At 52.3% G+C, this 17,584-nt stretch overlaps 7 protein-coding genes across 7 annotated transcripts; 4 read left to right on the top strand and 3 right to left on the bottom strand.

Moving 5' to 3' along the window:
- Positions 1-808: 808 nt before the first annotated feature.
- Positions 809-1,837, bottom strand: ALTATR162_LOCUS9729 (uncharacterized protein; the record flags this gene model as incomplete). The annotated part of the gene is made up of 1 exon (XM_043317363.1): positions 809-1,837. One exon carries the CDS (start codon positions 1,835-1,837, stop codon positions 809-811), a length of 1,029 nt encoding a protein of 342 aa, XP_043173298.1.
- A 529-nt stretch (positions 1,838-2,366) lies between these two features.
- ALTATR162_LOCUS9730 (uncharacterized protein) lies at positions 2,367-3,578 on the top strand (the record flags this gene model as incomplete). Its single annotated transcript, XM_043317364.1, has 1 exon — positions 2,367-3,578. One exon carries the CDS (start codon positions 2,367-2,369, stop codon positions 3,576-3,578), a length of 1,212 nt encoding a protein of 403 aa, XP_043173299.1.
- Positions 3,579-4,020: 442 nt separating this feature from the next.
- Positions 4,021-5,483, bottom strand: ALTATR162_LOCUS9731 (uncharacterized protein; the record flags this gene model as incomplete). Its single annotated transcript, XM_043317365.1, has 3 exons — positions 4,021-4,683; positions 4,733-4,844; positions 4,891-5,483. 3 exons carry the CDS (start codon positions 5,481-5,483, stop codon positions 4,021-4,023), a joined length of 1,368 nt encoding a protein of 455 aa, XP_043173300.1.
- A 1,250-nt stretch (positions 5,484-6,733) lies between these two features.
- ALTATR162_LOCUS9732 (uncharacterized protein) lies at positions 6,734-8,347 on the top strand (the record flags this gene model as incomplete). Its single annotated transcript, XM_043317366.1, has 1 exon — positions 6,734-8,347. One exon carries the CDS (start codon positions 6,734-6,736, stop codon positions 8,345-8,347), a length of 1,614 nt encoding a protein of 537 aa, XP_043173301.1.
- A 496-nt stretch (positions 8,348-8,843) lies between these two features.
- Positions 8,844-10,229, bottom strand: ALTATR162_LOCUS9733 (uncharacterized protein; the record flags this gene model as incomplete). The annotated part of the gene is made up of 2 exons (XM_043317367.1): positions 8,844-9,770; positions 9,834-10,229. 2 exons carry the CDS (start codon positions 10,227-10,229, stop codon positions 8,844-8,846), a joined length of 1,323 nt encoding a protein of 440 aa, XP_043173302.1.
- A 1,535-nt stretch (positions 10,230-11,764) lies between these two features.
- ALTATR162_LOCUS9734 (uncharacterized protein) lies at positions 11,765-12,695 on the top strand (the record flags this gene model as incomplete). The annotated part of the gene is made up of 3 exons (XM_043317368.1): positions 11,765-11,902; positions 11,961-12,236; positions 12,291-12,695. The coding sequence occupies 3 exons, from the start codon at positions 11,765-11,767 to the stop codon at positions 12,693-12,695; spliced, it is 819 nt and encodes a 272-aa protein (XP_043173303.1).
- An 890-nt stretch (positions 12,696-13,585) lies between these two features.
- On the top strand, positions 13,586-15,715 carry ALTATR162_LOCUS9735 (uncharacterized protein; the record flags this gene model as incomplete). The annotated part of the gene is made up of 1 exon (XM_043317369.1): positions 13,586-15,715. The coding sequence occupies one exon, from the start codon at positions 13,586-13,588 to the stop codon at positions 15,713-15,715; it is 2,130 nt and encodes a 709-aa protein (XP_043173304.1).
- Positions 15,716-17,584: the final 1,869 nt, after the last annotated feature.

Genomic DNA, 17,584 nt, shown 5'->3' on the forward strand with positions numbered 1-17,584 from the left:
CGCGACTCGAAGAGAAGCAGAATCGAAATCCCCGTGGATGATTCATCCTCACAGGATACAGATTCGGATACAGATTCGGATACAGATTCGGAAGATTTAGAGGATTCAGATGATTCTGAAGATTCTGAGTAAGACTAGAGAAACACTCGCGATCCCAGTTCCATAGTAGATCTAGTGAGAATGGCGTATATTTATCAACGCCTTTACCAACAACAATTTCAAGTTGTCGATACAGGCACATGCCTAGAGCGCACGTCCAGAACAAGAACACGCAAAGGGAGCGCATGATCGCATCAAGCTATAGTATACCATATCAAAACTGTCTGAATTGAGCTATTGGGCGCGCACTTGCTGCGCCAACGCCCATGACTGTGCGACCGCCCATACAACAGCATAAGGTCAGCCCAAGAACCAAGACCAGACCTCGTCCGCACCTTCATTAGGTCTACAAATTTGTCTTAAGCACCATATGACCTCGGATATGCCAGATCGAGAGATTGTCCATTGACGAACTAGTCGTCAAAGGCTGACCGAAAAACCACAGGAAGTAAAAGGGCATAAAGCCATCAACATCTGACGTACGACCGGTCAAGCCGATATCATATCGTGAAAGTAGCGATTATAGAATTGCAATGAGTTATAAAACTCACGGGGAACCATAGTCAAGTAGTCCACCGCATATCTTCTCAGGTGACGATTCGTGGTAGAATGGGTAGATCTGAGGGACATCATGCCGTGATATACCCTATCGTAAGAAGACAGCCACGGAGCATGACTATACGCATCTCCGAAGAGCCGGCTGCTTCGCTCACGCAGTCCTCCTCCATGCGTCAGCCAAGTTTGCTCCACCAGCGACTATACCACAAGCTCCAACACCCCAGTCACTCAGTAGTCCCTGCTCCATCGACCAGTGCACAGTCATGGGCGCGTATGCCAGATTGGAAGCGAGGTCCTTCCACCAAAGCCACTTCTCCAGTTTCTTTGCTTTTACCCGCTCTTCCCTCTGGATCTTATCCTCTTTCTCTCCATCACCCTGACTCACTGATACCGACGAAGATGGCGAAGAGTAGTACCGTTGAACACCCAGACGTAGAAGCTCAACCCCAACATACGCAGCCCAGAATCTCGAGCTCCACAGCCACCATGCGTCTTCTCTGGCTTTGCCTACATCACCGGTCCAACTTGCCGTCGTCAATGCACCCTTTGAGCTCAAGTACGCGCCGTTCTCCAAGATCTGGAAACCGACACAAGATGTTATAGCTGTCCATGTCAATACCCTCAATATCTTCTCTTTCCTGCTTGCATCTTCTGGCAACGGGTTTTGATAGGTATCCCGCGCCCACGTATACAATCCCAGTACCCCCCACAATCTTACGAATATGCGGAAATCTGATATGACACTGGCAAGTGCCTTCGAACTTCCTACAGTCTGTGCGATGACTTTTGTGCTGGTAGGCGCTGGCAGGGTGGCTATGAGCGTTTCGCCCGGAAGCAGGACACCCTCTGCTTTCTCGGCGATTTCTGTAGCTATTGACGCGAGACGTCGTTCGAGGACGCGGGAGAGGACGGCATGGATGAGGGTCAGGGTGTAGGATGTTGTGCAGAGGAGGACGTCGGTGCCGCTTGGTGTGGAGAGGAGTTTTGAGAGGCGGACAAGTGTGCGATCTGTGGTGCCGGCAGTTTTCGCGAGGTATCTCAGGAGGAGGAAACGCAATTTTTGTATTAATGTAGGTCGTGATGGTGGTGGTGTGGGTTTAGGTGCAGCATCGGATTGTGGAGTTGGATGGCTCGCGGTATCGGAGGGTATTGTGGTGGAGTTTGGATGCGAGTCCTCCATTTTGAGAATATAGAGATGTGGTATGACACTTAAGGAGGACTTGGAAGCGAGCGGAAAGGACGGTCGGTGCTATCGAGCGTTCATAGTGTTGGCGTTGAGCTCCAGAAAATAAATCACCAACGCGTTTGACCGAGGTGTGTTCGGGAAGGGCTGCTTATCGCGTCATCGGCCCGCACGTGGATCCCACGTTTTGGACCCATCTTCATGTGATGATGGACCCTGAGAAGTAAACATTGACTATGAATTTTCAATTGCGCCTCGAGAGTAACGGTAGCAGATCTGCGTGCCGGACACCGAAGCTATGCACGCTGGCGCATGTCACCTGAGTCTCGGATAGAAAGCTTCGACTCGGTCCACGGCGCGCATCCTTGCCATCTTTACGTCTTCCCCATATCGTCCCCACACTTACCGCCTCATATCTATCGCGGGGAGATACGAGAGCGGGCTCTCTTCTCACCTTCATAAATCCATGCTGAACGCGTAAAACACTGTCATTGCAGCTCCCGACTCCAACCCAATTTCTTCAATCATGTCGTCGCCGACCCTTCCCACGCGTCGACCGACTTACCCTCTCGCTCACGCTTTTCGCCGTAAACCTCGTCGTCTACCTCTCGTCCTCCGCTTCTCCAAGGGTGCTATACACAACATCATCTTGTTACCAGTGCTGCTCCACTCGCTCTTCACTGCCTTGATCGTCTACATCGATACGCGTTATGTAGACAGCATATCCATCCCCGCGACCATTATACCCTCGCTCTCCATAGTGGTCGGTCTCATGTTGGTGTTTAGGAATAGCACAGGCTATGACCGTTTCTGGACCGGACGAAACTGCCTGACTACAATCGGAACATGCGTACGAAACCTCGCTCGAATCTGTCTCGTCAACTCGCGAGACAAAGACGGCCATTCCACGGAAGAGGAGAGGGGAGACACAGAGAAGATAGTACGAGTCCTCGTAGCAGTCCTCTACTCCATCAAGCACAATCTCCGCGCAGAATTCAACATCCCACCCGCAAGTCTCGCCTCCTTACCCCCACAGCCAAGCGTGTACCCGCAGCGCTCGCGCCCCGTATCCAGACGCCCCAGCTACATTGACCGCACGGGGTCCAATTTCGGGAGTATTTCGTTCCCTCCGACTCTCGTGAACAGCACGAGCACGACACCCCTCCTCAGCCAATCTACCGCCACGCTCGAAAACGGCGACGGCACAACGCCCATGAAGAAGGACGAATACGTCTCTCTCCTCCCTGAAGGCTTGATGGGCTACGAAGACCAAGGTCTCGGTTTACCTCTACAGCTCACAATCCTAATGGAAGGTTATATACGCCGCGGCCACGACAGAGGCTGGTTCCACGCACCACTCTCTTCTCAAATGACCGTTCAGCTAAACACTCTCGTCTCTGCGTACGGCACTATGGAAACCATTCACAGCACGCCCATACCCGTTGCACACCTCATCCACCAAAAGCAGGTCCTCGCATTGTATGCTTGTGTGCTGCCTTTTGCCATTGTGGATGATTATAGGTGGTGGAGTGTGCCTATTGTAGCTATTATTGCGTTTACGCTCTATGGTATTGAAGGCATTGGCGTGCAGTTGGAGGATCCTTTCGGGTATGATAAGAACGATATTAAAATGGATGGGATTATTGAGGATACGAGACAGGAGGTTATGGTGTTGTTGGAGGAGTGGAGGGCGAGCCATGAGGGGAGGGCTATGGGGGGTATGTTTGAATGTGAGTGAACTCACTGAGCCAGAATTTGTTGGTTGGATCTATAGGAAGGGGTGAGATGCTGTGGAGACATACCGAACTGATGAGTATTACCTGTGTAATGATGTTTTTTGGTTTTCACGAGTTACAATCTGCATTCTTATAGCGGAGATACCCCAATAGCACGACTACCAAATGATTATGTATTTCACGCGAACAAGAAAAGTGAGGCAGATGTTTTAGTTGACTTTGGTACAATACATTAGCTACCGGTCTTCCATCACCTGTATATCTTGCTTATTCTTGGAATATATCACATTGCAACATGATCCACCATCCCATCCAGACGTACATGAAAATCATAAAACTCGCTTTGACTACGCCACAACGCCCGAAAAGATGCAAATGAGCCCGAAACGAGGGATTCAGAAGAACGAGGTCCCAAAGAAGGACTCCGTTTAGTTAGCGAACCGACTAGTCGAAAAGCACAGGAGGTAGGGTTGGTGCTCCGGTATTGCTTTGCGCCCCGCTGCTGTCAGAGTCGGATGGAGGGGATGTGTCACGCACACGACTGCCTGCTGCGCGCCCAGCGCTACCATCGAGGACGAAAGGCCCAGCATCATTCCTTGGAGTCATGGGACCATCCTGTACGCGATCAGGCGTTAGGCCGTTGGCGTTGGGAGGATGCAAAGGCGACAGTCCCATGTAGTCATTCGCTCCATTGACGTTGATAGGAACTGGCTGTGTGACCGACGATGTTGGAGGTGTAAGCTGGCGATCGGGGGTTGCCAGTACTGACTGGTTCTCGATGTTGGTAATTTGCTGATGTAGGTCGGTCAGATCAACACCTCCACTATCCGAATCGGCACCATTGATCGGGGCGACAGAAGCACGAGGAGTGACGTGGCGGTCTCCTTGCTCTGCAATGGCGTCGGGAGCCGTAGCACCGTTGACTACCTCGTCGTCACCCTCCCAATCCTCGAACTCGCCCATATCCTCTACGTCTTCTTCAAGATCCGCTACCGCCCTGCAGTTCGGGCAGAGGAAGTTGGGCCATGTGGGGCCATTTAAGATGGGACGGATGCACTTGTAGTGCCACACGTGGGAGCAGGGTGCTACAAATAGTGACTGACATGGCTGAACACTGATTAGCACGGGTCGGCTATGATATTATGCGAAGACGTACCGCTATTGACATCAAACAAATCGCACATTCGGACGTATGCGTGGATGAAGCATCTCCTGTGACTTCCTTTTTGCTCTTGGCAAGTGCACGTAGTCGTTGATGGGTTTGTTTGCTATAAAAGTCAGTGGTGGGCTTCTAGCGTGGGCAGTCAAACTTACTTGAACGTATTAAGCCCCTGCTGCCAGCCGCGGTTGCACTCGACGCGAATCTTGACACATCTGAAAATCATCTCTTCTCCACCACGGAAATCGATGCCCAACTGGATGATATCGCCATCCTTTATCCGGAAGGGTTTCGACTCGACATTTGGTTGACTTAGACGAATGTGATTTAGAAAGGTACCGGATGAGCTCTTTACGTCCTTGATATACCAGCTGCCGTCCTTGCACCACAGTTCGCAGTGCTTCCTACTGACTACTTTGGACTTGAACCCGACGGCTGCGGCTGATGGGGCATTGGTCTGAACTTCGGGTATGTTGTCGCGCTCCGAGTACCTTCCTACGCGAATGATTGCACTCTCGTCGGGCAGCGTACGGTTGATGGTGGGGAATATCAGAGAAGGTCTACCGGCTCGGGGATCCTGGTGCGGGATAAAGCGAATCGACGGAAGGTGCCTAGCAGCACCAGCGCTGTCGGAAGCGCCTTCCATTTGTTGCACGTTGCTGGGACCTGGTGTTGACATCGGCGTCGGCCCAGTGTTGTTGCGCACCTGAAGCTGAGGTTGGGCCGTCTCTGAACGGGTTCTCGTCATGGTCGGTTTCGGAGAGGAGGGTGGGGAGTCGCTGTCTGGAGGTTGAGGATGAGTGTCGGCTGTCTGGCTCCTCGATAGCAACTCTGGACGAGGGACAGCGGGGTGGGCGGACGAAGAGGCAAAGGCGGGCGAGGCAGGTGGAGTGTGTGTTGAGGCGCGTGGTCGTGTTCCAGTTCGGGAATCCTCACGTGGAGCGTCGCCTTGGCTGTTAGAGTGCAGGTGTAGATTGCGCAAGAAGCTGATGCCTCGATGGACGCCCGTGGGTCGCGGGGAGGGCGAATTGGGGGATACAGCAGTCGCAGTTGGGAGAACTGGCGTGGTTGTTGTGGTGAACATCACCCTTCCCTGTTAGCGGCGCAGGGCGAGGGTATAAGGCCTGAGACTGGGGTATGCGGGAATGTGTGAATGCGCGAGTTTCGATAGCGTTTGACAGACGACACGGGAAACCCGTTTACAAAGAGCATGCACGGGTGGGTGTGTCTGAGGCACTGAGGCACTGAGGCAAATGATGCAGATGCAAATGCAATGCAAATGGCGCGAACAGGGCCAGGGCCGGCCTGGTGACGGGCCAAGCAAACCAGAATGAGGAGTAAGCCGCCTCTAGACTTGGGATAGGGTCTACCAAGAATGCGGGACGATTAACGTATACTTGTAACAGGGTTCTAGAGTCGCGATGATGAAGTCACGTCTTTTGTTGACCCTCGTTACCAAGGTTCAAAGGTTCAAGGTCATGTGGGACGGTCCGGTCTGATACGTCGGGAAAACGGCCATCAACAGCTGCCATGTCCATGACATGATGGCGTCTGAAACCCCACCGCACTCTCCGACTCGCTGTGTCTGCATCACCACTGCATTCGTCGTGCTAAATATAGTTGCCCGCAGCTATATCAGCGCATCGAAACCGACATGGACAGCTGGAAGTTCATGCTGATGCGCTGATCGCGGCGTTGCGGTGTGGGGCCGCCCTCGTTCATCGTCGACGAGATCCGCTCCAGTGGATTCCCGCACGTGACGATATGTCATCCCGCGATGATTGCCAATTTTTCGGAACGCGCCATCACGACAGCCTTCAACCACAGCAATGTTAAGACCGCATACCTACCGACCACTGTCCCGGGGACTGTCCAAGTCGTCTGCGTCGCTCACAAGATCAGCAACATGCGCAGGTAGAAGGAGTCTAGCGACGGCGGTTGCCGAAGAGAGGGTTAGCACTGAGTTCACGTAGCAAGCCGAAGCCATTCTAAACTGCCATGCAGGACCCCGCCGAGCTCGACCAGATCACCACTCTTCCCAATGGCATCCGCGTCGCTACCGAGGCCCTACCGGGCCACTTCTCTGGTATCGGAGTCTACGTCGACGCTGGCTCTCGCTATGAGAACGATGCACTGCGCGGAGTCAGCCACATCATCGACCGCCTCGCCTTCAAGTCCACACGCTCCACCACTGGCGACCAGATGATGGAAAAGATAGAGACACTAGGCGGGAACATACAATGCGCGTCTAGCCGAGAGTCGCTCATGTACCAGTCTGCCACCTTCAACTCCGCCGTACCCTCCACCGTCGGTGTCCTTGCAGAGACAATCCGGGATCCCATGGTTACCGAGGAGGAGATTCAGCAGCAGCTCGAGACAGCTGATTACGAGATTGGCGAGATCTGGAGCAAGCCAGAATTGATCCTGCCGGAACTAGTACACATGGCAGCGTTCAAGGACAACACTCTAGGCAACCCACTGTTGTGTCCCAAGGAGCGCCTACCCTTCATTAACCGTGCCGTCGTCGAAGCATACCGAAAAGAGTTCTACAAGCCCGACAGGATAGTAGTCGCCTTTGCCGGTGTGAACCACAACGAAGCCGTCCGCTTAACAGAACAATACTTTGGCGACATGGAGAAGGGCACTGGTCCATCGCTCATCGGTCTCGACACAGAAAGCACAGCAGCCAACTCCGCACCGCAACAGCAGATGTTCACGGCCGATCACCCTACACCCACGGGCGCACCACCGCAATCCTCGAAACTCCTCTCCAAGATACCCTTCTTCAAGAACCTCTCCACATCCGCTACTTCCAACGCTTCCGTCAACACATCACTCGATCTCAACTTCCCACCGATAGATACCTCACTACCGTCGCAATACACTGGTGGCTTCCTCACCCTACCTCCGATCCCGCCACCAGCAAATCCCATGCTCCCCCGCCTGTCCCACATCCACCTCGCCTTCGAAGCCCTCCCCATCTCATCGCCCGATATCTACGCTCTCGCGACCCTACAAACACTCCTCGGTGGAGGCGGTTCCTTCAGCGCAGGTGGTCCCGGGAAAGGAATGTACTCGCGTCTCTACACCAACGTACTAAACCAGCACGGATGGGTAGAATCCTGCGTTGCATTCAACCACAGCTACACCGACAGCGGCCTCTTTGGCATCGCATCATCATGCGCCCCTTCGCACGTCGCCCAAATGCTCGAAGTCATGTGCCGCGAGCTCAAATCGCTCGGAGACGAAACCGGATACGCCGCTCTCAACGAGGTTGAAGTCCAACGCGCGAAGAACCAACTCCGCTCCTCGCTCCTCATGAACCTCGAGAGCCGAATGGTAGAACTAGAAGACCTCGGCAGGCAAGTCCAAGTCCACGGCCGTAAAGTTGGTGTCAAGGAGATGTGCAAGAAGATTGAAGACGTCACTGTCAAGGATCTGAGGAGAGTCGCTCGTCATGTCTTTGGCGGTCAGGTCAAGAACATTGGAGGTGGATCTGGTGCGCCGACTGTTGTGTTACAAGAGGGCGAGCAGGAAGGTCTCAAGAGGAAAGAATTTACCTGGGATGATATCCAAACACGTATCGCTAGGTGGAAGCTTGGTCGCAGATAGGAAAAATGGCGAACATCTTAAGGCGTTGGCCGGAAAGGTGAATTGTAAACGTAGGACTTGTATTATAGGACGTGGAACGAAAAGATGAAATACCATGTTTATGCATTAGCAGCAGACCAAAGACAATCTACGTAGTATGAAACTATTACTTATGGAATGACTCCACTATTCCGAATGGCATCGAAACCAAACTCTGTGATTATTCATTACGTAGAAGACCAAACCAGTATGTCTAGCAAAAGTTGTCTACCGCAGATAGTGATAATACTCTAATCATCCCTCGACGAACTAGGCATGATGCTGGTACCGAAAGAAGAGCCACCACGCACAAATTCCGTTATTTCGTTCACTCTTAATCCTCATTATCAAGTTGTGATCTCGTTTGATCCATGATACTTCGTCCACTATCATTACGTCATGAAACCGCGCCTCATCGACCTTGTCTTTCCATCTTCTGCCCGTGTATCCTGTCCAGATTCTTCGAAAATCGTTCTTCTCACACCTGTGTCATGATGCTTTGTAATCCAACATCCACATTCTCTCCCACCTCCGCGGTCTTGACAACCGCCCCTATCTTCTGGATAGCGGGAACGTTGAGAGCAACGAGGTCGGGTGTGTGTGTCTCGATTGCTTCTTCTGTAACAGCGACACCCTCAATTGCCATTTCCCCATTCTCGTCGGTCGTGAAAAGGTGGACTGAAAACTCAGAGTCGACACTGCTATCATTGCCTCCTGATCTATCACTAGCTGCTGTAGTATGTGCGGTCACATCCTCGAATCCGCCGGTGTAGGTCCCGTTTCTGACCTCATTACGCTCTTTTTGCTTCCGAACTCGGCGCAAGGCGCCGAGATCGAATTCTCCGACAGACGGTAAGCTGGTGTTGTCGCGAACTGTCCCGGTCCGTGGGAGTGGAAGAGTGATGTTGGAGCCTTCGGAGCTGGATTCCCGGCCTGGACGGAAGATGCCTTGGACAGCGGATTTGAGACCCTGAGGTGTGAGAAGACTAGGTCCATGAGAGAGAGAACGGGCTATGTCGACAGAGGAGCGGCGTCCCATCCTGTAGAACCTGCGTCGAGGGCGGCGCTGGGCGGAGATCTCATCGATGTCAGTTTGTGTAGTTTTGAAGGTGAGCCCGCTGGAATCTGTGGTGTTGGATGAGGCGGTGTGCGGTACACCTGTAGACGTGGCGAAAGAACCTAAAGTGGGCAGTGTCGATGGGTTGGTGTTTAGAGTCATGGAGGATTGAACCCTGGTGCCGATGGTACGCATGATTCGTGCAGACTTGATTGGGAGTTCTTCCATGTCGTCTTCTGTCAAGGGCGGAAAATCCGCATTGAGTACCGCTTGAAAGGCAATGTACACACGTTCTCGATAGTACGGGCGGCAGGTATGACAAGCTCTGAAAGCGCATGCTCTAGAACTCTATAGTTTGTTAGTATCACTTAGTGGGGAACCTGCTGGTTTCAGTGCTTGGAAGGTACTTACTGAGTCTGTCACAGGAAGGCTATTGAAAGTTCCATCGGTGCTGTATGACGCCCCCGCCAGAGCTGTAAGCCTAGACACGAAATCGCTGGCTTGGGTAGCCTGGCGTGTGTCCGATATGACCTGCTGCAGCTCGAGCTTCAGTTCCTTGAGCTTCTTCAGTTGTGTGGCAGTGTAGTGCCCGCTCTCCGCTGTACGAATGATGCTCTCGCTCAACCCAATCTTCTCCAGCTCTTGTCGCAGTGCCGACTTGACCGGCTCAACCCTATCTTGACCTTTTAGTAGTATGGTGCCAAGAGTTGTGACCTTATGGTCCTGTTTGCATTCGTAGAGAAACCCCATCGAAGGTGAGCACCCGCAAACGCTGCAATGGTGATCGTGGCCGAAGACGCGGTCCATGTCCAGGTGAGTACAGTTCGGAACTCGCATGTGTTTCCCCATGGCGGCGTGGTGTGTGATATTGTCAGCAAGGCCAAAGGTGCTGGGATTGACGGTCCCTGTGACAGCGCAGGCACGCGACAGGGGATCCAGAGGGAGGATGAGGGCGGAATGGTATAAGAGTGGAAGAGCGTGGCGCAGGATCGATGGTGCTGTTCTGAGACAATGACAATGACGGTAAGCAAGTGCACCACGCTAGCCTGCGAGGGTGAGTGAAGGCGGGGAAAGAGCAACGAGGAAATTAGAGGCAGCGACAAAATGACTATCCTACTGGGGTCTGATATGTCTCCTAAAAACGAGGAATGTTACAATTAGAGGGGGGAAGAGAGAGGAGTCGGAGCCAATTAAAGCTTTGGAGAGGATCTGTCTACGAAAAGGACCTGTCACCTGCTGGGCAATGCGGATTTGGCAGCTTTGCACGTCGCGGATTTGGTCCGACCTTGTGATTAATGATTTACCAGTACTGGAGGCCTTCTGATGGTCTCTGCACATGCCTTGAGTGTTTGTTGTTGTCTCGGAACACAAACGACGAAATGAACGCGGACGCTTTGACGACGCTTTGGAGACAGACAAAGGAAAGAAGTGATACGACAGGAGAGGATATGCGAGACAATGCCAGGCCAGTGTAAACAACAGGATGAAAATGGTGTCGTATGAAGTTTTGAAGTTGACATGTAACCGAGTCCAGTGACGAGATTTGAAGGTTGTACAAACAGATGCGTCTAACTCTACCCTGTGGCACCTCAACGCGTGCTATCATAGCGAGCAGACAAATACTCATGATACCGTCTACATCATTGAAAGAATGTCTGATGCCTCACTCCAGCAAACCTAGACTCCACACGAGTTCGCTCATAGGAAGAGTCGGGGGTGTAGTCGGCTCGAGAAGATATCAAGACCAGTAAGCGATAAGAGGCCGAGAGAGGTAGCTTCACGATCGCGCTTGCCAAAGTAAGGATACCCTGCCACGACGAAGCATGCAACCCTGTGCATGACTGTACTCGCCATGGCCAACCCCAACTACAAATCTCGTTGGGTACAGAGCCGGTGATGAGCCGTGTGAGCCCTGGAGCGAGTCTCAAGGTGGCTCGGTGCAAACAATTCCTGGCGGCGAGTTCCGTCGCTGTTATCCGCTGGCACGCGAAAAAGCAGCAGGGCGAACAGGTGCTCAGTATGCCGTGTAGCCCAGCATCTCCTCTAGTATACCCCCCAAAGAGTGTGCAGAGATAGCAGGTTAGAAAGCAAAAGGTTTAATCATCACCATAGCCAGAACCGAGGTCGTCTCACTGTATCAAAGATCACGACACCGGGGCTTCCGCATCTTGGGCTCGGCGCTAGCACGGACTTGTCTGTTTACCTTCCCGAGGTCATCCCCAGCCATCGCCAGGTCAGCTCTCAACACCGACCCTCCCCCACACAATACCTCGTCGACCGCAGCATCACCATCCTCACGCGCCCATCCGCTGTCTGCTGCTGCCGCATAGCATTGAGGCGCCATGTCGGTCAAATTCGAGAAGGAGACGACGACCAAGACGACGGCCGCGGTTGCCGACGCTCTGGAAGGAAAGGATGGAGTAATGCACAATCTTGGGCAGGCTCTCACCAAAGGCGGTGGTCCCAATGGATACCTCGCTGTGAGTGTTGCGTGATTCAACATGTGATGAGGCAATCCACTGACTGTTGGCGCGACAGGCATACCTCAAGCAGCTGCAGAGCAACCCATTGCGCACCAAGATGCTGACCTCGGGTACTCTGTCTGGTCTGCAAGAGTTCCTTGCATCGTGGATCGCCCACGACAGGAGCAAGTCGGGCCATTACTTCACTTCGCGTGTTCCCAAGATGGCTATCTACGGTGCCTTGATCAGCGCGCCCCTTGGACACGTCTTGATTAGCGCCCTCCAGAAGGTCTTCCAGGGGCGCAAGAGCTTGAAGGCCAAGATCTTGCAGATACTCTTCAGCAACTTGATTGTAAGTCCAAGCGCGACCGGCCGTCATACGTCAGCGTGTCGCTAACAGTCGCAGATCTCGCCTATCCAGAACAGTGTCTACCTCGTCTCCATGGCCCTTATCGCGGGTGCCCGTACCTTCCACCAAGTCAAGGCGACGGTCAAGGCTGGTTTCTGGCCTGTAATGAAGGTCAGCTGGGTCGTTTCGCCCATCTCTTTGGCATTCGCTCAGCAGTTCCTGCCCGAGACCACCTGGGTGCCCTTCTTCAACATCGTCGGTTTTATCATCGGCACATACATCAATGCGCATACCAAGAAGAAGAGGTTAGCTGCTCTCAGGCGAAAGCACTACGGTGACGGCAGCGGCAGGAGTCAGGGTCCGGGTTCGCGCCCTAGCTCGCGTCCTGGCTCGCGTCCCGGCTCTGTCAGCGGAAGGCCCGTCGACGAGTACGGCCGTCCTGACGACCGCCCACGCTACTAAATGACAGGCCGGGTAACGACAGCGCGATAGTCCGAAATCCTGTTCGCTGTTACATACCGATCGACCGTGGCAATCCCAACGGTCAAGAATGAGACATTACCCGTCTTTGTTCATGTGTTACGACAAACTCGGGGAACGAGATTCGGCTACCAGTCAGGCGCTTCACCATCTAGTGCCCTTTCATTTTTCGCTCCCCTTTTACGTGCTTTGTATATCCCATCTGTTTTACTGTTCGATCATTGGAGCCGCGACTGGCGTTTGTTGCGGTCTCAGCTAAATAAACACTATTACTTCTGCCTAGTCTTCGATCCGTTCCACCTGTATCATACTGCAACCATGTCTAATCCATACCAGGGCATGTCTCCGTTGGTACTGACACTTGTTAGGCTGAGCAAGAAGCGGTTCTAGAACCCGTTTACCTACCAAAGCCATTACATCCATCCCAGAGTTTGCTTAGTGCAACCATGTGTTCCATTAGCCTATACGGTACCACGCGATGTTAGCCCTACAGACGTGGCACAGAGCTGTCATGCCAAAGAAAGACCCTGAAATGTTCAATCTCGACCCAATGATGTCCCCATGGACCCGAGGCCAACGAACCGCAAGCCCACACCTTCAATCAGTCCAGGACAAACAATACGTGATGGCGTATGCGTCATGCTAATCTCAGTCACCATCAATACTGGATGCTGAGTCTCCGAACGGAGAAGATGCCGCGAACGACTACTCCGAGCCGCATATAGGCAGCGATTATCCATCCTTAGTTTCCCGCTTTACGCAAGTATAAGACGGTAATGGAATCACCTTCCCGCAGAGGCCCTTCAACTCTTGACATTTTGACGCTTCTCCAAGACGCTTAGTCCTCCATACAATTCTTCCTGTTCGATCTTATGACGCTCGGCTCTGCTGATCAGCTTGCGTTGTTGCCATATGGTGATCGCTTCCTCAGGGGAGCAGCGCTCGCTCGATCCGGGTCGTACTCTTCTGGTTCAGAACCAGATTTTTTTATTCCCTTCGAGCCCTATGATTATCGGCGTCCATTATCGAGCGTCGCCTTGCGACTTCAGGATCCTCTCCTGAAGTGCGACAGAGATCTTGGGTGGAACATCGACTGGGCAGTTGCTTTCATCGTTGATCGACTTGAACAGAACTGGGCTGACACGTGCGAAAAGTTGAAGAGCATCGGGATACGGGCTGCGACACTTGAGAGGGACGGGCTGGTCCAGGAGATCCCATATCGTATCTTCAACAAGCTTGACGAAGTACTCTTTGCTGGCCATTTGAAGAATGCAGTCTTTATCGACATCAGCAGCCTGGGCCCCGATGTCTCAGGCGCTACCTACACGCACAGACTCGGACCGAATCCTGATGTGAAGCGCATCACGATTATCCTGAACGTTGACGCGCTCGAGTACGCCAAGGCGAAAGACATTGTTGCGATTTTGATCCATCATATGATACACGCATACTTTCTTGTCGCTTGTGGTGGGCAAAAAGAAGATGAGGTAGACTACGGACGGCTGGATCACAACGTGCATTTCGGCAAGATCATGCTTACCATCAAGAAGCTCTCAGCTGTACACGGTAGAGAGTTGTCGCCACTGAACTATGGATACAGTTCGCCCAACGTCCGCTACATTGAAGATGAGTATTACAGTCCACGAAGAAGAGAAGCAGTTGAGCGTGAAGATCGGGAGCAGTGGCACTGCAGTCATTGCCACAGCAACATACAAGGGCCGTCCGAGAGCGAAGTGCACAAATGGTACGCGAAGGTTTGCAAGCCTCTGTTCGACCAGCCTAAATGTGTCCGCGAGCCGGAAGTTCAAACATACAACGAACGACGTCATGAGCTTGAGACCAGACGCCGTGCACGCCTCAGACCAGCTGCCAAGTCGGTCGAGTTCATGTACAAAGACAGGCCTGTTCTCGTCGATGGCGACAAGATCGAGGAGTTTTCGAGTGTCATGAAAGCTTTTGACAAAGCGGGTAGCCGCTTTCTCAAGGTGCATAGGGAAGTATCTGAAGACACCTTCGTCCGCTTCCTGGAGTTTCTACACACCGGCTCCTACCGTCCTGACCCACGCCTATTTGCCGCTGCAGCAGCCGGTCTGGGTATCGAGCGTCGAGGGCCACCGATCATCAAACCTCAATCAACAACTAGTGACGCTCGCGTCCTGATCGATGTGCAATTTGCTAAGCTCGGCACATTGATGGGCTTCAATGACTGCGAAAGCTACGCCCTGGACCGGATGAACGCCTATGGTATCCTCAATGAGGATCCCGTCGCCATTCTTAAGGAGATCTACAAAGGCTATGAGCCCGATTCGGACCTCAAAGACTGGGCGCGAAAATTCCTCATTAGAGCGCCAAATATTTCAGGGCCAGGGTATCACACTACGTCAATCAGTCTCACCACCGTAGAGCTGCCAAATCTTATCAAGCTTGAGAGCGAGCAAGGCTCGTACCGCGCGCGCTTTCTCGATGCCATTGACTCAAGCGGCGCATTAGAGAACGATGTCAACAAAGCTCGTATTGAACTTAACGCTGCCGGTTGGTATAGCGGGTCTGCACTTCTCCCTCATGATGCACCCAGGCTCCTCACCAACCGCTCTATGAGCTACTCCTCTCATCCACTGCCTCTTGGGCATCGCTCACCCCTTCTCCTCGGTCGTGCGTCTACACCAGACCCCTGGCACGGCGTCCACGACCTCACGAACCAGCTCTCCTCGTTGAACACCGACCGCCTCCATGACCTGGAACGTGAGGGATTTCGCGACCGTGAACGAGCAGAGAAGTTGAGGGACTATGAGCGAGTCAAGTATAGTGATATCGAGCATGAGAAACTCAGGCAGCTGCGCCGAGAGAAGGAGCGCGAGTTGGAAAGAGAGAAAGAGAAGCTGAGGAAATTAGAAAGGGAGAAGGAGAAAGTCAAGGAGACGCATGCGCAGTTGCAAGCTACAGTCGCGATCGAGTCGCTCTTTGAGCGACGTAGGCATGGCTTCGTAGGGGATTATGACTAAAGTGAAAGTGGATGGGTAATGAAGGAGGTTCTGCGTATTAGGTTGATGTACTCCAAGACCGAATTGATTTGAGCATGCCGTCGTGTAATCATGAATTTTACTTGTCCGACACGTCCAGCCATTGGCGCTACTGTTTTACTACCAAGCACCCGTTTGTGTGCGACTGGAGTTCGCTGTTAAGTCTTGAATTATTGCCGCTTGCCAAAGCCAGCGACGTGACTTAAGTTAGATTTTCCACATGACTGATCTCCATCGCACCTTAGTCCTACAATGTACGCAGCCCTGCTGCTCGCGCTCGTACATGCCACGAAAACCGAGGTTGCTATACAGCCTCCTCACTCGCTTTAATTCATCGATATCAAGGTGAGAGAGCGGGTCTGGTGAAGGTGCAATGTGAAATGCTTCAGGGATTATCGAAGTTATAGCACACATAAGTGGTAAGGATGGACCTTTATGTGAGTAGGCGGTTGTGTGCAGCAAGTGTTATAGAAATAGCAAGCTATTCTTTGTACATGAATGCTATCCCAACTATTTCCAATCCTCCCGTATTTTCAGAAGATTCGGACATGTCCTCATCGCTACTCTCATCACTATCTTCTTCGTAACTCATCACTAAAGCGGTTCCGCCTCGCCCAAATGAATGGTATGAATAAAACATTAGTTCTCCTTTGTGATGTTCTCTTGCGGATTTGTGGGTGAATCCAGAATTCCCCCACCACCTGGTACAGCACCGCTGTTGGTCAAGTCGAAACAGTCTCTTCGTGACATCAGATGTATGTGCATCATGCCAAAGGGAGGCCTCTTTAGTGGGGGTAGTCATCTTGGCTTCCAGTAAACCCGTGACGAATGCTTCAATCGATGCACCGTTGGAAGGTATGTAGGGTGTGGCCGGCGGGCAAAAGTCCAAATATTCTTCCAGAGCAGCCTCACACCCCACTAGCCTCAAAGTCGGCATAGCGTCCTCCTCAAGCTCATCGGGGCTTAAGTTTTCTAATTCAATGCGTCCATACCAGTCGAACGAGGTCATTATCCGTGTGCCAAACATAAGTGCGTAGATTTCTCGTTTGGTCTTCGAAGCTTCATGAAAAGCGATCTCAACAAGCTCCTCGTGGTCCAACTCGAGCAAACTACAGAGTGATTCGATTAGATTCCAAGTATTCCCAGTCTCATCCCGCTCTTCACTCCTTTGGTTCTGTAGCACGTCCAAAAACAAGGCTGAAAGAGGTTTGTCGTAGTCTGGTAGTATCGGATATTCTGAATTGGTTGCATCGGTTGCGATACCTAGAAGAGCGTATACCTTGTCATGTATAAGACGGCATTTTGAAGCAGAGAAGGAGCCCAACAGAGGTTGCAAGTGGAACATCTCATTAAGACGATACGAATCGTTCGTGGAAGTGACCCTTTGTTTGTAGTATTCCCTGTAATGCAACAGTGTCCGTCCTGGTGTTTTCCATATGGAAGGGTAAAGCAGTTGGCCGTGTGAGCAAGGTGTAGTCATGGCCCATACTACCTCGCGGAAGTCGTCTGCTGTCACACGGTACCCTCCCCACCATATGTTCAGGTGCGAAGGGAGGATGAACTCTTGTATGACCCAAACCCGCGCCCAGTAAGGTCGGTTCAGAATCCTAGTTAATGCTCGACGAGTCTCCCTAGTATTGTATCGACGGCAGTGTTGCTTCGCAGACATGAGGCGGAAAACCAAATCCGAATCGTCGGTTGCTTCGCCCAACCACGCGATGGTAGATGAAGCCGTCGAAAACAAGGCGCGCATTTGACTGACTTGATGATTGCGCTCATTGACATCGTGTTGGTTAATACCTTTTAATCCCAGTCAGCTAATCGGCAATTGTCTCCTGCCATACTGCAACA

Source organism: Alternaria atra (genome assembly GCF_907166805.1).
Source record: "Alternaria atra isolate CS162 genome assembly, contig: 30, whole genome shotgun sequence".
In the NCBI taxonomy this organism is placed as follows: domain Eukaryota; kingdom Fungi; phylum Ascomycota; class Dothideomycetes; order Pleosporales; family Pleosporaceae; genus Alternaria; species Alternaria atra.